The 23,762-nt window shown below is 48.8% G+C and overlaps 1 protein-coding gene and 1 long non-coding RNA gene across 2 annotated transcripts; both read left to right on the top strand.

Annotated features, from left to right (window-relative positions):
* Window positions 1-181: 181 nt before the first annotated feature.
* On the top strand, window positions 182-8,262 carry C14H22orf24 (chromosome 14 C22orf24 homolog). The gene is given in 6 exon segments (XM_029921608.1): window positions 182-256; window positions 3,367-3,532; window positions 4,479-4,714; window positions 5,302-5,380; window positions 8,076-8,174; window positions 8,176-8,262. Coding segments are annotated over 4 exon segments (489 nt in total). The 5' UTR covers window positions 182-256; window positions 3,367-3,532; window positions 4,479-4,490.
* Window positions 8,263-20,015: 11,753 nt separating this feature from the next.
* Window positions 20,016-23,379, top strand: LOC115277242. Its single transcript, XR_003902315.1, has 3 exons — window positions 20,016-20,091; window positions 21,348-21,479; window positions 23,269-23,379. It is a non-coding gene; the product is annotated as an uncharacterized LOC115277242 (long non-coding RNA).
* Window positions 23,380-23,762: the final 383 nt, after the last annotated feature.

Genomic DNA, 23,762 nt, shown 5'->3' with positions numbered 1-23,762 from the left:
AGAGGCGGCAGCGCGGGAGGCGGGGGGTGTGGGGGGGGAGGGGGAGTAATGGGAGGACGGAGGACGCCTGCGCAGTGGGAACGCCGGGCCGGGAGGCCAGGAGCGGCTGGAGTGGGAGGGGGGAAGGGCGGGCCGGCTCTAACGGTCTATTTCAAGGTGACGTCACCTACTATAAATAGCTGCCGCCGCCACGGCCCCGCCTGAGAGCTGCGCAGGCGCCCTGTGAATGCTGCATTTTACCGCCGCATAGGTGGAGGTGGGAGAAGAGAGAGTAGGGTGGGGGCTGCGAAGCCTTAGGAGGGGGCGCGATGATGGCAATTGCATAGGTAGCTCAAGTGTCACAGCTCCACCTTGAAGCGCGCCTCTGAGGTCAAGTTGGAGATCTGGCTTGAGAAGGTCCCAAAAAGCAAATAGCCTTGCTGTTCGGAGAAGCCAGGAGGCCGTGTGCCCCTAGGGGCGGGCCAGGACCGCCCTCGCCCTCGCCCTACCGCCTCCGGGGCTCGGGGAGTGGGCAGTGGGGACACACCCTGCGCTTGGGTCTGCACTGGCAGGGCAGGATCGGGGCGTACTTTGGGGACAGCATCCCTCCCGCCACCCCCAAATACACATTCACATTCAGCGGGCCAGAGAGCTGCGCTCCCATCTTGAGAAGTGACTTTGGGCATACTGTGCCTTCCAAAAGAGGAGGGACAGAGTAGTCTGGCTGTGATGAGTAACATTCATGACATACTAAGAGCCAGCCCACTGCTAGGCCTGTATAGGCATAAACATTTAATTCTCACAACTTCCTCGCCCATGGGCACAGCTGGTCTGCCCGTTTTTCAGAGTCAGATTAGTGACTCAGGGTTACCCAACCTGTAAGCCATGGGGGCAGATATGGGTTCAAACCCAGAGTGAACATCCTTCTGTGAGGGGTGGATGAGCTGGCTGGTCACTAAACCCATCCCAGTTGTGGCATTCTGTGCTGAGGGTCCCTCATACCAAGCCTGCGGTTGGGCCTCGGACAAACTAGGAAAACCCCAATGACTAAAACACAACCCTACTTAAATACAAATGTCAAGGGTAGCATGGGAGAAGGGACCCTAGGCTCTCTGAGAATTTTATTGCATGCTCAGCATAGGGGGAAGGGTAACTATAGAATAAGTAAGATATATCTCTTGTCTCATATGGTAGATCTAAATACGTGTAAGTGCAGTTAACTGGATCTTGAGGAAGATGAGAGGAAAAAGGTATTAGGAAGTGGGATTCATTAGACAAAGGCCTGGCAGCAAAGCTAGATAGAATCAGAGAAAAGAGGCCTGGCAGTGGACAATGAGGCTGGGCAAAACAAGATCATGGAGTGTTTTCACTGCCAGCCTGATGATCTGAGTCATTATCCTTAGGTAACTGGGAACCAGGAAAGATGTGAAAACCTTATTTCAAGCCAAGAATCTTCCCCTGGGGAGTGAGATGCATTTGAAGGGAGAAGGGAGGGACTGACTGGACAGACCTTAGTTTTACCATTTGGAAATTGGACTCAAAAGACTGTTAAATGCACTGGAGAATCAAAATCCTGAAATGTTCGAGATGTCAGGACACTTAGAGTCACTGTCATCCAACCCTTTATCCCACGTAAGGAGAAACTGAGCTCTAAGGAGGAGAGAGGCTAGCCCAGTTTGCACAGTAAGTGAGCAGAGCTGGGGCCTCCATAACAGTTCTCCTGCCTCTGGGCCTTTTTCTCCCTGCTGTGATTCTAAAATGAGGACCTCAGTATCCATGAAACAGGATTTGAATGTGTTTGGGAGGAGGCTCCCCACCCCAGGTTCCACCATGCTTTGAAGAGTCACCTTTGCTAACTACAAATGGAATTGAGGTTAACAAACCAGGCTGATCTTTCCCCTGGTGGATATCTTTACAGAGCATGATAGATAATAATTAGTTGCCCACCCCACCCTCCACGAAAATGGGGTTCCAGTGAGAGGTGGGAGGAGGGCCAGCACTGGGGGCATTTCTATGATTCCTTCCAGCTGTTAGAGAAATTAGAGCCTTCTTGCTTTTCTGATCATGTTGGACTCAGATTGATTTCAAAACAGTGAAAATTAGGTAGACTAGAGCATTCTACTTTTCATTTATAAATGTCAAATGGGAGACACTTTGGTTCTCCCATGAAGCTTTTCTTTCCTTCTCACCAAAGTTCACTGTCTCCACTTCCTCACCTCCTACCCACCTCTTAGCCCAGTGTACTCTAGGTCTGCTCTCTTCCTTCACCTAGGCAACTCTCATTGTAGCCACCAGTGGCCTGCTGTTGTCAGATCCAAGGTCACTTTATAGTCCTTACCTTCCTGGTCCCCTTGACTACACGGGGCACAACTGCTCACCCCTCTTAGATGGCCTCTCCTCTAAGGTTCCATGACCTTGCACCCTCCTGGCTTCCTTCTTCTGTTCTGCTGCTCTTTGCTCTGCTCTGCTGTATGAGCTTGTCTTCTTGGCCTGCCCTGAAATATTGGGGTGCTGCAGGACTCTGCCCCAGGCCCTCTGCTTTTCTTACTTTGTCCTATCCTGGGCAACCTCATCCATGCCCACTCTTGAAGGAACATATGTCACATTCCCAGTTCTGGGCAAGGAACTTTGCAGGAATGGGTATATTTTTTCTCCTCAAGATTCCCCTGTAAAATAGATATAACTTCCATTCCCATCTTACAGATGATATGAAAATGTTCCAGGATATGAAATAGTTACACAGCTGGTAATCAGCAGAGTCAGGATTTGAACTCAGGTCTCTCAGACTCCCTAACCTGATGGGCCAACCTGCCCTGTGGTGTCAGCTGAGAAGGGCTCAAGGTGCGACTCCCTTTCAGGGTCATTCCGATTGTAAAAAGTACACACAAACCTTCCTACCTATAGGCTACACACTCTGACTAGCACCCATTGTCACCCTTTGGAAAGGGCTGTCAACTCCCAAAGCCTCATAAATTAAGCCCAGGGCAACCGCCTTGAACAAGAAATATACTCCCAGGGCTCTAAGTGAAATAAACTTCATCTTTGAACAACTCCAAAGAGAGCCCCCCTGAACCAGGTAAATGGAACTAATGATTAAGGAAACACATTGGTTGCCCTGAGCTCGGAGCAAATCCTCAGTGCAGGGGCCAGGTTTGCCGCATCTACATCTGATACAGGGTTTCGCTCAGACCAAACTGCCCCTGGCTACATGAGGACATGTGAGTGGTGTGATGGGGAAGAAGGATCTGGACTTAGTTTCAAATTCTACTCTATCAGTTACTAGCTGGGCACCACTGGGCATTGGCTAATCATTGGGCCCAGGATTAATCACACCGATTCCTTAGGGTTGCAGATCAGCAAAAGCTCGTATGTTTCTCACCTGCACAGGGCCAGCACACAGGAGGCACCAGCCATCACAACCATACAATAAATAATTCCTTGCTGCATCCCGGCCTGAGCCAGGGATAAGGACTACTCCTCCTTAAAGGACTGGATTTCCAAAGCAGTGCCAGAACCCTCCTCCAGAGCCCAGTGAATAGGTGACCCAGAAAAGGCATGTCCTGTTTTTTTTTCCCTTGGGTACTCTGGGACACTCTGAGCTCCCTGAGAAGTCTGGACACGAAGGGACACACTACAAAGGAAACCTGGTATTGTTCTGGAGATGTGGCTTTCATATTGTTGGCATGCAGGAGGGGGCCGCTTGCCCACAGATTAGTGTCAGCCAGACAGAATTTTAGGGTTTTTTTCCCCCAAATGGAGGCCCATTTAACCTTGCTGATTCTGAGCCAATGGTAACACCAGCAGCAGCAGCAGAAGCAGCTCTTGGCAAAGGGTCGACACTTTACTCCCATATGTTATCTCACCAAATCCTTACAACTCTTGGAAGGAGGTTGTTATCCCCATTATATGAATGAAGAACGTGAGACCTAGAAACGTCACCCACATCACTCGCGCCTACATTCTGCCACTTGCTGTGGCCCCAGTGTTCTTTTGCTGATACCATATTCCCTACCCCCTACCCTATGTCCAAGATTAGCCTGAGCCCACAGATTTCAGGATCATCCAGGGCTCTCCACCACTTTGTTAAAGCCCACTTTGGGAGCAGATTGATTCCCAAAACCAGCTTTTGGCATTACAAAAGATGAAAGTGTCCTGATAGCTGCAGTCTGTGAGCCCGTGGAGCATTGAGCCCATTCTCAGCATCCATCCCCCTCAAGCTTGTGCAGAGGAGCTCAGCTCTGAGGGAAGAAGGCAAAGATTCCCATGGAACCACAATTAGAATAAAGGCAAAAAAGGCTTCAGTCATGCAGATGGTCAAGGAGTTTGAGTTTCTTAGAATTTTCTAGATCCTTTTGCTGGAACCATCTGGATAATTGCCTCAAGCTTCTGTGTGATTCCCACTTAGGTAGAACCAGGTGGGTGGGGTTGTGTGGCCTGGGAAAGCTGAGAGTGCTGTGACTTCCCCTCTCTGAGCCCTGGATTTCTTGTCTGTAAAACAGGAGACTGCACTAATGGCTGGCAGAGTTCCTTGTTTTAGCTCTGAAGGTCCAGGGTATTTCACCACTGGACGTTCAGCAAACAACGGTATGGCACCTCAAGAGGATAAAACAGGGATGCTTCAGAGGATCAGTGTTTGGACCCCATGTCAAAATGTGGCATGGAAGAGAGTAACAAGGATCTACTCCATAGCCAGCCACAGGGCAGCAGTTTGCAAGTGCAGTTCCACTCAGCTAAGGTAGGGTAAGTATTGTTGTTCTGATTTTACAGATGAGGCCCAGAGAGATTAAGTGTCTTGCTCAACTGCAGCACAGACAACAGGGGGCGGGAGCCAGGATCAAGACCCACTATACCTTCACCATTCTTTCCACTGCTGTCCCTGACCTTCTGAGAGCCCTTTAGTTGTTGAGCTCTGAGCATAATGGTCCTCAGTTGTGGCTGAAGCCATACCCTGGGAAGTAAGAGAGAGGGTTGCTTAGTTTCCACCAAGGTTTCTTGCCAGTCAACTGTGCTAAAAAACATCTTTTCCTAGAGCACCTGGGTGGCTCAGTGGGTTGAGCATCTGACTTTGGCTCAGGTGATGATCTTGAGGTTCATGAGTTTGAGCCCTGCATCACGCTTGCTGCTGTCAGCCACGAGCCCACTTCAGATCCTCTCCCTACCTCCTCTGCCCCTCCCCCACTTGTGTGTGCGTGTGCGTGTGTATGTGTGTGCGCTCTCTTTCTCTCTCAAATATATATACCTTAAAAAAAATCTTTTCCTGCCTACTGCCTACTATGATAGTAGAAGGTGAGCAGGTTGCTACAGCCTCCTATTTTCTTCCAGGAAGCAGTGGCAGGCTGGCCCCACCTCAGGAAACAGAAGGACCTGGGAGGACCAAAGCCACAGAAGACTGACTCCAGGGGCCTAATCTCCACAGACAGAGCAGGCACAGGAGACATAGACACACTGCAGATGCACTGGGGGCATAGATAGGACCCTTTCCTGCTCAAAAGCTCCTCCTCCTGGCCTTTCATAAGGCACCACCCTTGGGCCACCTTTCCAGGTTCACCACCTACTCCCTGAGCATCCTAATTTCACCAAATTCCCAGACTCCGCCCACTAATTTCTACCAACTAGTAGAATGCCCTTTCCCATCCTGCTGCCTCTTCCTCTGCTTGGAAGTCCTTTCATGACCTGCTGAGCTGAGACCTCACCCTCTCTAGGGAGCCTTCCATCTCCATCAGGAAACACTCCCCCCTCTCCCCACTCTCCCCAGGACTCTGGTATCCACCACATGCATAGTGTTATTTTGGTAAGGTTGTGTAATGCCCAAGTCGCTGTATCCCCCAAAGACCAGAGACCGCCAGGGAGACCAAGTCACGCATGCAATAGCAAAGGGCAGTTTTATTATGGGCTTAGGCTGGCCGAGCCTAAGCTTGGTCTCACAGCCTTCACCAATGCAGTGGATCTGTGCTGAGAGGCAACTTGGGCATTACAGTTCATGTGTACTGGCCAGCTGCTAGGCACCAAGCATGATGCTATGTAATTTCATATATGATCTCATATACTCCTCATTACTACAATGAGGTAGAATCCCCACCTCTTATACTGATTTAATGGATGGGGAGGGGTGCCTGGGTGGATTCATTGGTTAAGCATCTGACTTTTGATCCCCGCTCAGGTAGTTCCAGCCCCATGTCCTGCGTCAGGCTCTGCACACACGCGTGGATCCTGCTTGGGATTCTGTCTCTCCCTCTCTCTGCCCCTCCCCTTCTTACTCTCTCTCAAAATAAATAAACCTAAAAAAATAAAACTCAATAAATGGATGGGGAAACTGAAGCTCACTTACACAAGGACATGTAGCTAGTAGACGCTTAGTTTAGTAGGGTGTGAACCCAGGTCTTTCTGACTATCAAGTTTACGTTCTTTGTCATTTAAAACACCTGCTTCCCACTTTCTTAGGAAGTTGCCATCTCCCTTTCAGAATGTAAACAGTGGGGAATCATTCTTCATCTGAGCCCCTACCACCAGGCACGCCTCTCCTGGAGTGCTGAATTGAACCTGATCATACCTTGTGCATATTGCAGAAATTCTGCCACTAGAGCCCTCTTTGTGAGTGACAACATTATTCAGGAGGCAGAACACTTTTAATCGCTGACAGCTAACTGACTAATTGACAGCTAAGTGGAAGGTAAGATAAGGGAGGGAACAAGGTGCGGGGAGATTGCAAGGAGGCCGGAAGAGGCAGAAAGGCAAGGGAAGGTTCCTGAGTTGAATTTGGGAGTTTCTAAGACCCTCCTCAAATCCTGGCTCTTTCACAGTAGCTGGAGAAGCCTGGCCAAGTTGGCTGCACCTCTTTGAGCTTCGGTTTCCTCATCCCTAAGATGAGCCTCTTGCAAGAGTACTTCATGTTAGACCTTCTGGTGAATAAGGTTGTGCTGAGGAAGAGAGTGGGTGCTGCCTACTGAGACATTTGGAGGATCAACCTAGCCTAAAATGCCCTCCCCATAAAATGACTGAGCCCTAAAGGCCTGGGGGCAGCAGAGAACTCACAGGATGAGACTCACAATAAGAGTCTTAGAGACAACTCTGGTTGGCTTTCTCACTCAGAGACAGCACAGCATGGTGGAAGGATAGTCAGCTCTGCCAACAGATGATGAACAACAGATGAACCTGACCCCAAATCCAGCCCTACTTGCTGTCTGGCCTCATATATATCACTTTGCCCCTCTCAGACTGGTTCCTCATCTTTAATGTGGAATTAAATATAATGTCTTCACCATAGCTCTGTTGAGAGGATCAAAGACCCAGGCAATGACAGTCAGTATTAACTGTGGGACACTGAGGCTCAGAGAGGGAAAGTAATTCACTTTTGGTCACACAGCAAGTTAGCAGCAGAACCAGGTCTATGCCCAGGCCTCCCAAAGCTAAGACCTGCACTTATCCTTGGACAGCTGCAGTCTTACCTCAAAAGGCCCAGCTGGGCTTTAGAAATGCAGCTGAGGGCCTCACTGGGATCACTGGTGAGATTCTATGTCTCACTGAGCTGAGACAACTGCTTGCACTGCCAACGGCTGGCAAATGGCAAAAAGCTCATGTCAGAGCCTGGGGTCCTGTGTCTCTCCTGGGGTCTAATCCACAATATAACCCTGAGCATATAAACCTGAGCTTAGGTTGCCCCTCTGAGCCTCAGTTTCCATACTCACCAAATGGGGGTAAGGGTTCCTGGCAGAGCAAAGGGATCACATAAAGGCACGGGGCTCTTTTCCTGACAGCTATCCCTGAGCCCTCGCAATGCCCTGAGCCCTGTGCTGTCACCAGCCATGGCTTCGCTTAGTCTTCATAGCAACCCTGTGAGGTTGGGAACTCCATTTGCAGATAAATGGCTAGGAAGGGTTGGAACCAGGATCTGAGCTCTGATCCTGATCCCTCTGCCTGAAACACTTACCCCACTCTTTCCACGCCTAACTGGGGATCCTTCCTCAGGTTTCAGCATAACATTCTCTGGAAGGATCCCTCAGCCTCAGGCTGGGGTGGGCACCTGCATTGAGACTGTTTCTCCCTCTCCTCCTCCACCCAGGGAGTCCCATGGTGCAAGGGCCTTGTGACCCTCACAGCTGTATCCCCGGAGCCTACCACTGTGCTGGGCATACAACAGGTGCTCAGTCAGTACTTGCCAAATGACTGAATGCATCCTGTCAGTATCAGGATGCCACTCAGTTCCTGAGGAAGCTGGGGAGATGGGAGGAAAATGTTTGGACTCCTGCCACACCTTACATTAGCAGCATCTTCTCCGAGTCTTGACAGCCAGCCCCCTGGGACGCTATTTGAGCCAGCTGAATTCCAGTCACTGTTTCACCTTGGAAAGGCAACCGCGGCCCTCACCAACCAGCCCAGTAACTGACGTCACAGAGTGCCTGAGCTGCCCCATTAATATTTAATGTGGACTCCACTGCGGCAGAACAGCAGGCTAGAAGAGCTGGAGGGGGCTGTGCACCGTCTCCATGGGGTTGTGAGGAAAGCACAGATGGGAAAGGGCTTCATAAACCAGAAAGCCCCCAGCAGATGAGCATTACACTGGCCTGTTTTAGTCCCTGGCTTAACTCAGAAAGAGCCAGGGCAGCATGTGCCTGCAGTGGGACAAGGAGACTGCTGACTGAGCCCAAGTGATAAATATATGGGGGATTAGGGGCTCCAAGGGAGATTTCCTGGAGACTGTGGGAGGGTGAGCACTGGCACCAGCCAGACCTGGACTCTACTCCAGGTTGCACGATGCAGCTATGTGACTGAGTAGCAACTATACCACTGAGCCTCAGTTCTCCGATCTGTGAAATGGGCATAATACTTTCCTTAAGGGGCTTTGTGAGGATTAAATAAAATAAGTGATGGAGAGAACCCAGCTCAGCACATACTAGGACCTTGGTAAATGCTTCTCCAAACCTCAGGGGCCTCAGGTTGGAGAGAGGAGACATGAAGGTGCTTCACGCATTCATTTGCCAGGATGACAGGAAGAGAGGAGCCCTTGTGGACCATCTCTGTTGATCATCTGACCCCTTCATTGGACAGACAAGGATGCTGAGGGCCCAGGAGGGGACAGAGGCTCACACAGCAGAGCTGAGGGCTGACGTGGTCTGCAGTTGCCTACCGGCCTTCCCCATCAGAGATGATGATGAGATGCCCCCATTCCCTGAGGGATGCCTCTGCCTCTTTGACTTGGACAAAGCAGGACTCTCAACTTCTACCCCTTCCTCGTCTTCTGCTGGTATGTTTCCCACAAATCCTGGCAGCTTCCCAAAATGTAAATCTGAACCAAGGCAGCTCCTGCTTAAAACCTTTCTGTGGTCTCACACTTAGTGTTGGCCAGAGAAAATACAGAAGGCCCAGTTAAAACTGAATTTCAGATAAAGAATAAATTACTTTTCAGTATAAGAATGTTCCAGTGGAGCCTGGGTAGCTCAGTCAGTTGAGCATCTGACTTCAGCTTAGGTCATGATCTCACAGTTTGTGAGTTTGAGCCCCATGTTGGGCTCTGTGCTGACAGCTTAGGTCTGGAACCTGTTTTGATTGCTGTGTCTCCCCAGCTCATTCTCTCTCTCTCTCTCTCTCTCTCTCTCTCTCTCTCTCTCTCTCTCATAAATAAACATCAAAAAAAATTTTTAAAGAATGTTCCAAATATTGCATGTACATAATTACCCTAAAAAATTATTCATTATGAGGCACCTGGGTGGCTCAGTCGGTTGTGCATCTGACTTTGGCTCAGGTCATGATCTCACGGTTTGTGGGCTCAAGCCCCATGTCGGGCTCTGTGCTGACAGCTAGCTCAGAGCCTGGAGCCTGCTTCAGATCCTATAACTCCCTCTCTCTGACCCTCCCTTGCTCATGCTGTCTCTGTCTCTCAAAAATAAATAAAAAACATTAAAAAGATTAAAATAAATTTATTCATTGTTTATCTGAAATCCCAAGTTAACCGGACAACCTGTATTTTTATTTGCTAATTCTGGCAATCCTACATAAACAACCTTTAGGAAAAAGGTCAGAGTCTTTTATTGGCCCATGAGGTCCATTTTAGCCCCTCTTCCTTTGCCTCTCTTCCACATGAACTCTCTGCTTTAGACACAACTTGTTGCCTTTTCTGGAGAATCCCAAGCTCCCCTCCTCACTGGCCTTTGCAGGTGCTGTAGTTCCACTGGGAACTTTTGGTAAGGTACCTCTTCCTTCTGCACCTTCCCCACTGTGCTTGGCCTGACCCATCCTCAGGCTTTGAAGCATTTCTTCCTGGAAAGCTTCCTGGCTCTCCAAGCCTGGATGGTGCCTCCTCTGGGTTCCCACTAGGCCTGGGGCAGGTCCTCTGCCTATCTTGTTCACTTGGTACAGAACAGAGAGTCAGCAAATGTTTATTGCTCTGAATTGCTAAATTCTACAGCCCCTTGCATCTCCGCTATCAATAGTTTCCCCAGCTGAATCTGACACACCTTCCAAGGCCCTTCTGGAATCCTATGTCCTCTGGACCTTCTCCAGGGCCCAATCCTGCCAGTTCAGTCATCATCCATTGGGGCAACCAGTCTTTTCAGCCCATAAGCTCAGCAAGATCAGCACCCCTCAGACTCTCCAATGACCTGCAGTGCTCAGCACTGTGCCTTACTGCCAGATGTTGGTCAAAAAACTCCAGTGAATTTGGAGGATGCCAAACCAAGCTCCTGTGTTTGGTTCTACTCTTAGAGACAGTAACCCAAATCCTAACCTTGCTCTGAAACAAAGCCTCCTACATTCTATATGCCTATAAAGGAGACTGGAAAGCATCTTTAGTTCCCACCTGACAAAACAGCAAACAGAGGAAATGGAAGAACCCAATTGTTTCTGGTTCAGTTCTCTGGACTCCATGCTATCTCAGGGCCTTTGCACCTGCTCTTCCCTCTATCCAAAGCACTCTTCCCAAAGATCTTCATTTGAGCAGATTAAAGATTCCCACTCCTTGAATCCAGGCTGGCCCTGTGACTTGCTTGGACAAAAGAATGTGGCAAAAGTGACCCTCTAGGAGTTTGGAGCCTAGACTTAAATAGGCCATGCAGCTTTTGTCTCCACCCTCTTAGAATGCTGCCCCTAGATCACCATGTAAAGGAGCTGGTCTTGTGAACTGCAGGATGAGAGGTTGGGTGACAGGGAGCTGAGGTGCCCCAAACAACAGTCAGCACCAACTACTAGATGACTGAGCGAGGCCTTCTTGGGCCTTCCAGATCAGTTGTGCCTCCAGCTACATGCTAGAGAAAAGGGCAGAGGAACCACCGGCCAACCACAGAGTCATGAGAAATAATAAACGTCTGTTATAAACCACTAAGTTTTAGGGTTTGTTACTCAGTTTGCATTTATTTCATGGACATCAATAACTGACATAGCTGCCTCCTTTTCAGTTCTGCTCAGATGTCACCTCCTCAGAGAGTCCTTTCCTGGCCATTCTGGCTAAAATAGCACACTCCCCACCAATCGCTCTCTATCTCATTATCCTGTTTCATCCTGAACTAGGCATGTATTACTAACTGAAATCAGGATGTACTCATTCATGGGTTTATTGCCCATCTCCTCCACTAGCAGCAGGTCCCATGAGGTCAGGGGCCATTATGGTCTGTTCCCTGCCATCTCCCTAGCACCTGTGTGGGGTCTGGCACAGGGAAGATGTCACACGTTGTTGGTGGTGAATCATGAGCCTACCCCTTGCTGGTGTAGCCCTTAGGGGGGCAGAGTAGCAGGCATGAGCTCCCACCTTGCCATATCCTCCAAAACCCGTGCACTTGGGAGGGCAGGAAGGCAGGCCAGGTGGCTGGGCTGTGTCTCAGGGGCAACAGCTTCAGGGAGCCGGAGTTGAGCAGTAAGGAAAGGAAACTGCCAAAATGTTCTTTTCCAACAGGGGATGAGAGTCAGACCAAGGAGATCACCAGGTTTTCTCCTCCTGTTGCTGATTCCCAACAGCCCAGCCATGTTCTGAAAGATCACAAAGTGAGAATCTAGGCAATGGGACCCAATGTTGAGGATACTGAGTCACTCTTCATGGGCCAAGGATTTCCAAGTCCCTAACTCAAAGCAGATCCTCTGAGCCTCCTATCTCCAGTGCCAAGAATTAGGTAAAGCCACAGCCTCAACTGAGGAAAAAATGAGCACCTAAGAGCTAAAGAAGTTGCTCTCAGATGCCTCTTCAAGCTACCATTCTGCATCACCACTGTCCAAACCAGGTTACTTTCAAGCCAGATGGTCTCATGTTGAAATTCTGGCTGCACTGCCAAGTAGCTGTGTGACTTGGCATGCTACCTAACCTTCCTCAGAACAAGCTTCTGCATCTATAAATGGTGGACAATGAAGACCTAACATCTAAGGTTGGAGTGAAGAGTCATGCTCAACACAGCTTGAAGCACACAGAAACGTTAAATAGATTAGTTTAGTCTATGAGTGTTTCTTCACCTGTCCATGTGCTGGCAGGGGTGGGGTTGGGAGACCAGGGTGTGCAGAGCAAGGTTTGAGTGAAATACAGAACCTTCCCTGGGGACTGGGGCCACATTTAGGGGTTGTCTGGCAGGGAGGAAGGATATAGTGTGAAACCCTTGGTCCATGTTGGAAACAATAGAATACCTGATTCTACTCAGCATTGTTCTCTAGCCTGAGGGGACTCTTCAGAGCAGCCCCCTACCCCTCCTGAAGGATTAGGCAATGGTTTGGAGGTGGAGCCCTGATAAGGATTCAGGAGGCCTGGGTTAGAAGCCTAGATCTGGCACTAGTAAGCTGTATGACATGGAATAAATCACTTGACTTCTCTGGGCTCTGTCTGGTGTCCTCATCTATAAAATGGGTCATTCATCCCTGAAGTATCAGCTCGTAGAGTGGTTGGGAGGATCAGATAATGATTCAGATGCGAGAGTGCTTTGGAAAACATTAGCTGTCTGATGAATAAAACCATTAAAGCTGGAAGGAATATGGGAAATGTCTGTACTTTCTGTTCAATTTTGCTGTGAACCTAAAACTGCTCTAAAATATAAAGTCTGTTTAAAAAAAAAAAACCTAGATTCTTTAGCAAGAACCTTCTAAAGCTTTTAAATTAAGTAATATAATATAGATTCAAATTCTAGCTTGCAATTTGCATGATTCAGGTCAAACAAGTTAACTTCTGGTACTGCTAGGGGCTTGTTTTTAATTCTGCAGGAGCCCTGGGGTAAGAGAAAGGTTGGGAAGATGCAGTAAGACGTAAGAGAGAGGATGAGATAAAGAGAGGAAGCCCACCAGCCTCCCAAAACTCTGGCAACCCTTGGAGAAGCGTCCCCTACCTAACTGTGAGGTGGGGGCTGAGGTGGGGGCTACCTGTTCCCTTTGCATCCCCTGCAAACGCCCCTCTGGATCTCAGCTCCACCCCAGGTAGAGGGTGACTCAAGTCGTTCTGCAGAAACTGGTCCCTCTGCCCCTGTTGCCATGGCACTGCAGCACAGCCTGGCCAATCAGGAAGGAGATGGGTATCTGAGCCTCTGTTGCTAAAGCTGGAGCAGGACGCCTGGCCAATGGGAAGAGCAGCAGAGTGGGGCCACCATGGAAACCTCAGCCCCGAGGTTCCAACTGCGTTTTGTCTCCATGCCTTGTTTGCAGGGGGTAGGCTGGGCTTTCTGCATTCCTTTTTGGCAAAGAGCATCTTGCAGCCCCAGGAGGACATTCAGGAGTCACAATAGGGGTGCATGACAAGAAGCATCTTCAAAGAGTCAGAAAGGACCCCAGCTTAGCACATCACGACTTCAGCTGTTCCCTTCCTATGCTTTCCACAGACGCTCAGCATCACTTGTGTCTTTAATCTTAGCCCATCCCCATGGATCTACCTAGCCCATCTGTCCTAAGAAATGGCTGTTGGCTGAAAAAAAAAAAAAAAAAACAAACCCACACCCAAAGTAGAGAAAAGGAACATGGGGCTTACCCACAAAGGATGCTATTCTGCCCTGTAGCTTTGTGGCTTTGCACAAACTGCCCCTTTTCTTCCCCCAGGTACAGGGTGTGGAGGAGGACAGATAAAAAGGTCAAGCACAGGCGCTGCCTGTTTCTCTAAACTTTGAAGATTAGGAAAATGGGCTCTGTGATTCCTTTCAGAGCTTACATTCTAGACTTTATTTTGTTTCAATCTTCAATCGATCAAGATACACTGGAAAAGTGTATCTACCAGGAAAAACTTTCCAAGGGAGAGCCCTGCAAATAGAGCCAATGGACACAAATAAGACTCAAGACTCAAGCTGTTTTGCACCCTCAAAATGCCAGACCAGCAAGGCCATCGGTTTTAGAGCTGAGGCCCAGAGGGGTGAAACTGCCTCCTCAAGGTCACACAGCTAGCTGGATGCAGAGCCACAGGTAGAAGCCCTAACTCACAGGCCCAGCTCCTCAGCTTGCAATGTGCGACCCTAAATCAATCTTTTCACCTGTGCAGACAACTGGGAAGCTACACATGCCCATGCTCCCACACCCCTTATTTTGCAAACCCGGGCATAATAACTTGAAGGAAAAGTGTGTCCACACTTCCCCTCACTCCAGTCTTTCACTCTGTTGCCTAGCAACAGTTCTATCCAGAAATTAGGTGTCATCCTAGACCCCCCTCTTACCCTCATCCGTTCCCACCAAACCCACTGTCTAATCATTTCATCTCCTTTGAATAGTCTACTACACCCTTCCTCTCCCTCTCTCTCCACTGCTTTCTCCGTCTGAGGTTCCATCATGAATTTCCTGGATGACTATTGGATTCTCACAGGCTTCCTGCTTCTGCACTTGCTCTTCCCAACCCCACTTCCATTTTCTATAGCCACAGCCAGACAATATTTTAAAACTACAAATTTGATCGTGTTACTTGAGGCTTTCTCAGAGCCTTAAGTATAATAATCAACATCCTTAATATGCTCCAGAGGCCTGCTCGTCAGGCTGACACCCCCACCTTCATCTTGCCCTTCCATGTGCTCTGCTCTCTCTGCCTGGAACATTCCCACCCCTACCTCACCCCCATTCTTCTAGTTACTACTACTCACCCTTTGGTTCTCAGTTCAATGGCCATTTTCTTGAGAAGCCCTCTTGACCTCCTTGAACCGATCAAATTCCCCTGTTTCTAGCTCTCCTGGCATGATGTATGCCTTTTATCTGTAGCATATATCACAGTTGCAATTTACACTTATCACATAATTATTTGATTCATATCTGTAAGCCCTAGGGGCCTCACTTGATATAAACTTCATAAAGGCAGTGGCTTTATCTTGTTCTATGCCTTAAATATATAGATGGATGGATGGATGGATGGATGGATGGATGGATGGATGGATGGGTGAGTAGGTCTGCATATATATGTATGTGGGTATTATTACATGATAGACGAGTGTATAGATGGGTGGGTGTGTAGATAAATGGGTGAATGGACACTCTCATTTCCCCCAGCTTACTTAGACCTAATCATAGCTCCCTCTATCCTCTGGCTCACCAATCTTCTCCCTATTAAGTCAACATACACCAAGCACATCTGATTTATCAGGCATGTGCCTACAGTGCTGTCAGAGCCCAAGGAAAGAGGTATCAACAGGCCCTTGAAATTTAGATAATAATAGCTACTTCCAGTCAACACTACTGTGTGCCAGGGACTACTGTATGCTATCCTCCTGGGAAGCATACTTCTTCCTCTCTACTTATCAAGCGCCTAGCAGTGTCTCCAGGGTCAATGTAGGTATTACTTCCTTCAAGAATTCCTCCCCAATCATCCAGCCCGTGCCTGATCTCTGGTCCTCAGAACTGCCTAGCACACAAGCCTTGCTGGTCCTTGCTCATAAACTACTTCATGTTATCCTTTTTCTGTGAGTCTCTTCCACTCCACGAGACTCTAACTAAGTTTCCTGGGCATAGGATTCACATGTCAGGGAAGGCCAATCTGTGGGCTTGGCATTGTACACACATACCCTTACATAATCCTTACAGGAGCCTGAGGGAGTCATGATTACTCTATTTTCTTTTTAATATTTTATCTATATTCTTAATGTTTATTTGCTAAAATTTTTTTAACATTTATTTTTGAAAGACAAAGCATGAGTGGGGGAGGGGCAGACAGAGAGGGAGACACAGAATCTGAAGCAGGCTCTAAGCTCCCAGCTGTCAGCACAGAGCCTGATGCAGGGCTCCAATCCACAAACTCTGAGATCATGACCTGAGCCGAAGTCAGACCAACTGAGCCACCCAGACACCCCTATGTTTGTTTATTTTTGAGAGAGAGAGAGACAGAGACAGAGACAGAGACAGAGCATGAGTCAGGGAGAAGCAGAGAGAGAGGGAGATTTGGAACCTGAAGCAGGCTCTAGGCTCTGAGCTGTCAGCATAGAGCTCCACACAGGGTTTGAACCCACAAACCACAAGATCATGACCTGAGCCAAAGTCAGACCAAGTGAGCCACCCAGGCACCCCTACCCTATTTTCAATTGAAGGAAATTCTCTTGTCTGAGGTCACACAGATAGTAAGTTGTGAAACCAATGCTGCTTGGTGGGTTTGAATCAAAGGCCAAGGTCTTAATTGGAACTCATCCCCAGCCTGAATATTTCCTCCAACAGCCTGGATGTAGCACCTGTGCCTGAACACTGCTGGGGTTGGGACAGACCGGCCTACTGTTCAATATTCACCTCTGGTTAATTCTAAGCCAGAGTGAAGTTTGGGGTCACTGGGTAGCAGTTTCAGACGGGCACATTTTGATTTTGAAGCTGCTACCCAGTGACCCCAATACTGCCCCCTGTGCAACTGGAACAGGCATGTCCCCTCTTCCAAATGGTGGCTTGTCAATAATTTACAACCAGCTCTCATGTCTCCCCTGCAGCTTATGGTCTCCAGGGAGGAGTTTCGGAGAGCGTGCTAACCTGGAACTAGAGAGAGCCTGCGTTCTCATCCTGGCTCAGCCACTGTCCACAGACCAGTACATTTCAAAACAAAATTAAGTAGGTGATTTGACAAGCAAGGGCATTAAAAAAAACTTTATCACCACCTCCCATCACCCTTGTTTCATAAAAGAAAGGCCATCCTGACACATAAAAAGTAGGGCAATCTGAGAATTAATTTAGCTTTATGAAAACTCCTATTGTCCCTATTTCCCTCATTTCACCGTGTTCTGGTGCTGACCCTATGGGGGACTGGCCCAGGTCTGCAGCCTGCAAGGACTTCTGCTCCAACCAATTAAAGAAAACACCATCAGCCAGAAAAACCAAAACAGAGCACTCTGCCATCAGGACACCGTATCACCCTGTTTCAAGAAGGAAGGAAAAGCTGAGTGTGTCTGACACAATGAGGTGGCTGAGCTCAGGAAACAAGACAGACTTCTCCATTGTGTCACAGTGTCATGTCCAGTTTCTATCCTGGCTTAGACAAGCAAAGCCTTTCTCTACTCTTGTAACTCTGTGGGCACCCCGAAAGCAGCTCAAGCAGGCAGGGGCTGCCCAGGACTACATCGCTCCCAAGTGGAATGTACTGGAAGTTAGGAGGTGTTCTGGCTCAGTGGTGGAAGGCCGGTTTAAAAGCCTGGTCGGGGGGCACCTGGGTGGCTCAGTCAGTTAGCCCTCCGACTTCAGCTCAGGTCAGATCTCACCTTCGTGGGTTCGAGCCCCGCGTCGGGCTCTGTGCTGACAGCTAGCTCAGAGCCTGGAGCCTGCTTCGGGTTCTGTGTCTCTTTCTCTCTCTGACCCTCCCCCTCTCATGCTCTGTCTCTCTCTGTATCAAAAATAAATAAAATATAAAAAATAATTTTTAAAAAAAAGCCTGGTCGGTTATGCAGACATCAGATTTTCTCTTGAGGGAAGTTCTGTGCTTGATCTGATCAAAGCCCCTAATCCAAAGGCTTCTCTAATTCCTTTAATGTTCATGGAAGGCCTACTGCACACAAACACTGTGCTTGCATTGGGAGTGCAAAGGTGGGCAAAAAATGACTTAGTCTCTATCCTCATGGAGCTCAGAGTCTATTAGAAAAAGCAGATATGAACCCAAGTGTAAGGGATAAGCACAAACTTATGACCGTGACAGGTGCTAGGGCAGAGGCATGAGTTTCCCCGAGAGAGTGAAATAAGGGATTACCCCTAGTCAGTGGTCATGGGGGCTAGGATGGTAGTGGCCAAGCTGAGATGGGAATGAAGAGCTGGCATTGACTAGGTGAAGGAGGGAAAGTAACTTACAGGCCATGTGCCTGATGTAGGATGGGCATCCACCACATGAAGAGCTGAAATGGGGTCAGTGTGACCGCAGAGGAGAAAAGCAGCAGGAAAGAAAGACTTGCAAGAAGATGAGGCTAGAGAGGTAGCCTCTCTACCTCTTAGGCTCCTTAAAGGCACTTGGTCTTTTTCTTTTTTAATTTAATTAACTATTAGTTAGTTATTATTCTTTTTTATAGTATTTTGTCTTTTTTTATGTTTTATTTATTTTTGAGAGAGAGAGAGAGAGAGTGACCGCGTGAGCAAGGAGGGTCAGAGAGAGAGGGAGACACAGAATCTGAAGACAGGCTCCAGGCTCTGAGCTGTCAGCACAGAGCCTGATGTGGGGCTCGAACCCACGAACTGTGAGATCATGACCTGAGCCAAAGCCGGATGTTCAACCATCTGAGCCACCCAGGCACCCCTACTTTGTCTTTTTCTTAAGTGAAATAGGAAAACACTGGAGGGTATGGAGCAGGCAAAGTGGCACAAGGTAAGTATTGTTACTCAACAGTAGAGAGGAGACACCTGCTTTTTCCAGGAGGCAAACCAGGGACGACTGTTAACCAGACTTTGTGCTGTTCATTTCACATCATATACATATACTGAACCATCATATTATATGCCTGAAACTAATGATGTTATATATCAAGTATATCTCAATTTATTTATATTTTTAATAAATATTTGAGAGAGAGAATGCACACAGGAGAGGGGCAGAGAGAAAGAGGGAGAGAGAGAATCTCAAGGAAGCTCTGAGCCATCAGTGTGGAGCTGGATGTGGGGTTCAATCCCACGAACTGTGAGATCATGACCTGAGCCAAAATCAAGAGTTGGACGCTTAACCGACTTAGCCACCCAGGTCCCCATCAAGTATATCTTAATTTGAGAAATGGGTGATGATGGTAATGATGGTGATAATAATAGTGATAATAATAATAATAATAGAGCTAATGTTCCTGAATGCTACATCTCACACACTGCTTTAAGCATACTTCAGTCCTCATGTTTGCTTTGCGAGGCAGCCACTGTTAATATCCCCATTTAATATCTGACAAAACTGAGGCACTGAAAGAATAAGTAACTTGTTAGCCTATAGGTCATAGAGTTGGCAAATAAAGGAGTGACCTTTGAGCACCTAAAGAAATTATTCTCTTAAAGAAGTCATAGGACAGGGAAATGCTGTCCTATGAAAGAGAGATCTGGGGACAACAACCTGGAATAAAGTTGATTTGTAACTTGGGCCCTTAGTCCATGTGTCCGGTTCTGTGAACAAGCACTACTAGACGCCTACCATGTGTTATGCACGTTGTGGTAAGTGCTGAGGACTTGGCAGGGACAAAAACAGTCCCAGAGCTTACGTTCCAGTGTGAACAAATGACAATGCACAAGTGGGTAAACAATGCAGATGATGTCAGTGACAAAAAGGGCTACAGAGGAAAGATAACAGGTTAGTGTGATGAGCAGTGACAGGCAGAGGGGTGGTGCCTCCTAGACAGGATGGTCAGGGAAGGCCTCGCTGAGAAGGTGGCAGATGACATTAACAATGAGAAAACAATTGACCCATGATCTTAGGAAGGGGGTTCTAAGAAGAGGGAAGAGTTATGCAAAGACCCTGAGGCAGGGGCCACCTGGGGGTGCTCACAGAACAGAGAGAGGAAATGCCACATCACTTTGAGTGGGCAGGAAGAGATGAGAATGGAGAAAGATGCTTCCAGCAGCCTGGGTCTCATAGGGTCCTGTGCTGGGATTTCATCCTGAGTTGATGGGAAGTCACTGGAGGGTTTCAAGCAGGAGAATGACACAGCCTGTTCTATGTTTAAAAGGGAGCGCACTGGCTGCTGTGAGAATACGTTCTTCAAGGCAAAAGAGGATGCAGCAGGACCAGTCAGGCTGCGGCTGCGTCAGATGAAGGTGGAGGTGGTGAGAAGGGTCAGATTACAATATATTTTTGCTAATGGATTAGGTGTGGGTGGGTTGAGGGAAGGAAATACAGGATAACTCCACGGTTTCCAGCCGGAGAAACTGGGTAGATGATGGTACAGTGACTAAAATGGGGAAGGCTGTGGGAGGAGAAGGTTTGGGAGGGAGCTGGGAGGACACAGCTAAATCAGGAGTTATGTTGTACACACATCCAGCTTGTCACCCTCTGAGATCACTAAAGAGAGGCCAACAAGGCAGCTGGACAGACAGGCTGGAGTTCAGAGCTGGGGTCAGGGCCAGAGACTTCAGGTTGATATATACAGTCATGGTAATTAGATGGTAATTAGAATTATGAGAATGGGTTGCCAGAGGAATGAAATGCAAAAAAGAGGTCCAGGGCCCACAGCCTGGGATCCTCCAGTGCATGGAGACTGGGCAGAGGCATGGAGGCCAGAGAGGGAGGATGAGGAAGATGGCCAGCAAAGGCGTTTGCAGGGAGAGTCTGGTCTGGCCCAGCTCTCTGCTGACAAACTTGACATGTCACCTCAGGCAGGTTGTTCCTCATCTCTTAGGCCTCAGTTTCCCTTTTGTAAACAGGTATAGGGAGGTGGCCCTACCTATTGCTGAGATGGCTCCCCCTAGATCATTCTGTAATACTCCTGTAGCCACTTGCCAGATGAAGAAATCAAAGCTCAGGGGCACCTGGGTGGCTCAGTCAGTTGAGCCTCTGACTTTGGCTCACGTCATGATCTCAAAGTTCATGGGTTCAAGTTCCACATTGGGCTCTGTACTGACAGCTAGGAGCTTGGAGTCTGCTTCAGATTCTGTCTTCCTCTCTCTCTACCCCTCCCCCACTTGTGCTTGCACTCCCTCTTTCTCTCTCTCTCAAAAATAAACATTAAAAAAAAGAAAGAAAAAAAGAAATCAAAGCTCAGACCTAACCGCTTTGTTTTCAGGCCTCTTAAAATGGGCTCGCGCTGGATGAAATACAAAATACAACAAAATATAGCCCAAAGGCCCACCATAAAGGGGCATGGGGCAAGGCAAGGGTGTGGGACCTGGCACAGAATCCAGATCTTGCCACTGGCCAGCTGGGTGACCTCGGGCGACTTCGGGCAACCCTGATCCTTACAGTCACTCATCTGTAAAAGGCAGCCAATAATACCCACTGTGAGGAGTTGTTGCTAGATATAAGTCAGGTGGCAAGCAAAACTCCCCCACACAGCTCCAGGCATCTGGTCAATGCCACTTCCTTTCTCCTTCAGGAAGATTTCTTCCATGAATCAGAAGAAAAGGATTCCAGCATGGTTGACCCTTGCAGAACAATGTGGTTTTGCTGCTGCTTAGCCCTGGGACTGCCAGCTCCGTGCCATCCCTGCCCTGCACCTGCATGGCAGGTGGAGTCTGCAAAGACTGAGTAGTCAGCCAGCTGGAGCTTGGGGCCCTGTGGGTCCTGGGAGGCAGGAGGGGGGGCATCTGCTTCTAGGGTTGGCCATAGCTGTAGACTTAAGCCTTTTCCCAAACTGCATTAGTGTGGCTGGCAAAGGGCCATGATAGGACAGTAGGGAGATGCTGCAGCAGAAAGCAAGTTGGAGCTTGGGCCAATGTGTTTGGCCCCAGTGACCTGGTTCCACCTCTCCTAGAAGCTGCCCTGGAAAGAAGGCATCCACTGGAGTGGGGGAGCTGGGCCTGGAGCCTGGAATCCTGGCCCAGCTCTGTAACAATTAGACTAATGGCTATACTCATCAGGCACTTCTGCCAGACACCAAACAAACTAGTGTTTTACCTAAGGGCTCTTCAGCAATCCTGCATGAATGGTGAACCTGTTCCTGTTAAAAAGATGAGGGGACTGAGGTCAAGAGAAGAGAAAGCCTTGCCTAAAGTCACCAGGCCTTCCATATACTTTTCCTGAAGACATATCAAACAGGGGGGACCCCTTCTGTAGCCTGTATCCTGCATGATCTGGTCTCTGTTTCCTTCACCAGCCACACCGGCCCCTGGCCTCTCCCCAGGGCCCACTGAGCTTCTTTCTCTCTCAGGGTCTTCAGCCAGGAACTCTCCCCCAGATTTCCATGGAAATACCCAGAAAACCTTCCCCATGTTCTAGGCTAGGTTGAGGCCTCCCCTTTAACCCTTTAGAGTGAACTCTCCATGGCCTTTGCTGCTCTTTTCAGGACTAATTAGTTCACAACCATAACAATAGTGATCTGTGTAACACTGTTTGCCATCCTTCTCCCTCCTGTATCCGCACGATGCCTGGCACGGAGATAGTTCTTAGTATGTTTGTTGATGGGAGAATAACCGAACGTGTGAACAACGAATGAGAGAATGAGCCACAAATGAATCTCCCACTTGCAGAGAGGAGCTAGCTGCAATCTGGCCAGGAGACAGAATACTTGTATAAAGGGCCATCCACCTTGGAATCTAAATCTTAAAACCCGATAGAAACAGTATCTTCCAATCATGTGGACACCACCCAAGGAGGCCTGTGTGAAGAGACCCCAAGCTGTGTGCTGGGAAGTGGACACTCAGCTCCTGGCTTGGGTTAGGTCCCCAGATCAGGCTGGCTTCTCTGCTCCCTCTACCCCCAATCTCAGACCCCAGCACCAGCAGCCAGTCTCCGGGTTCCTGCAGGAGACAGTGGCGAGGGGGTGGCGGTCAGACTTGCCTCTTGTGTTGCAAGGGGAAGTGTTCCCCATTTCACTTCTGCTTTGAGGTGAGACACATCCTGTGTGCCAGACCACCCAGAGTGCTCCTGTCCTCCTGGCGCCAACCACCAACGGCAGCCAGCGTGGAGATCAGGCACTGGAGAGCCTGGGACCGTGGCCTTCATTTCCATGAGGGGAGCTCAGGCCCCAAGCCCTGTATTCCCTCCCCTGGGATGTGGCTGACCCACCAAGGAAGCCACATTTAGCCACATTTCTCTCTAAGGGAAGAGCCCTGGGAGTGGAGAATCCCTGAATTCAATCCTTCCCCTGCCACGTGTGTGCTCAGTAACCTTGGGTAGGTTGCTCCACTTCCCTGAGACTGAGTTTCTTCTCTGAGGAGTGGGGGTACCACCACCTACCCACCTCCCTCAGGGCTCTTCTCAGACTTCTAGCACTAGGACAATGGGTGTACACTCTCTTGGGGTTCAGGGTTAGATCTCTTGCTATTACCTGTTTTCTGCTTTCTTTCCCTTCCCAGGCTTCAGACTAGCAGGTGCTGGAGAAAATTCTTGATGGACCTGCCAGACACATCAAAACAGAAGGTTTGGGAGCACCTGGGTGGCTCAGTTGGTTAAGGGTCCCACTTCAGATCAGGTCATGATCTCATAGTTCATGAGTTCAAGACCCACCTCGGGCTTGCTGCTGTCACCACAGAGCTTGCTTCAGATCCTCTGTCCCCCACTCTCTCTGCCCCTCCCCTGCTTGCGCTCTATCAAAAATAAATAACACATTAAAAAATAAAATAGAATGTTTGGTTTCCATTAGGGGAGTGTTTACGGGGCTGCCTTAAAGTTATGGAATTTTTTTTGCGCCACCCAGACCACTTTGCAAAGCTGATGGCATCAGATCCTCAACAGTAATCCCATGAAGGAGGCAGAAGAAATACCTTCCTTGCTCCACCCCTAAGCCTGATGTCCAGTGAGGTGAAGAGACTTCCTCAGGATCGCGCAGGCAGTCAGCACTAAAGTCAGA

The sequence above is a fragment of the Suricata suricatta genome, chromosome 14 (assembly GCF_006229205.1).
Source record: "Suricata suricatta isolate VVHF042 chromosome 14, meerkat_22Aug2017_6uvM2_HiC, whole genome shotgun sequence".
Lineage (NCBI taxonomy): Eukaryota > Metazoa > Chordata > Mammalia > Carnivora > Herpestidae > Suricata > Suricata suricatta.
Note: the sequence above shows the minus strand (reverse complement) of the source record. Positions and strands in the feature narration are given on the sequence as shown.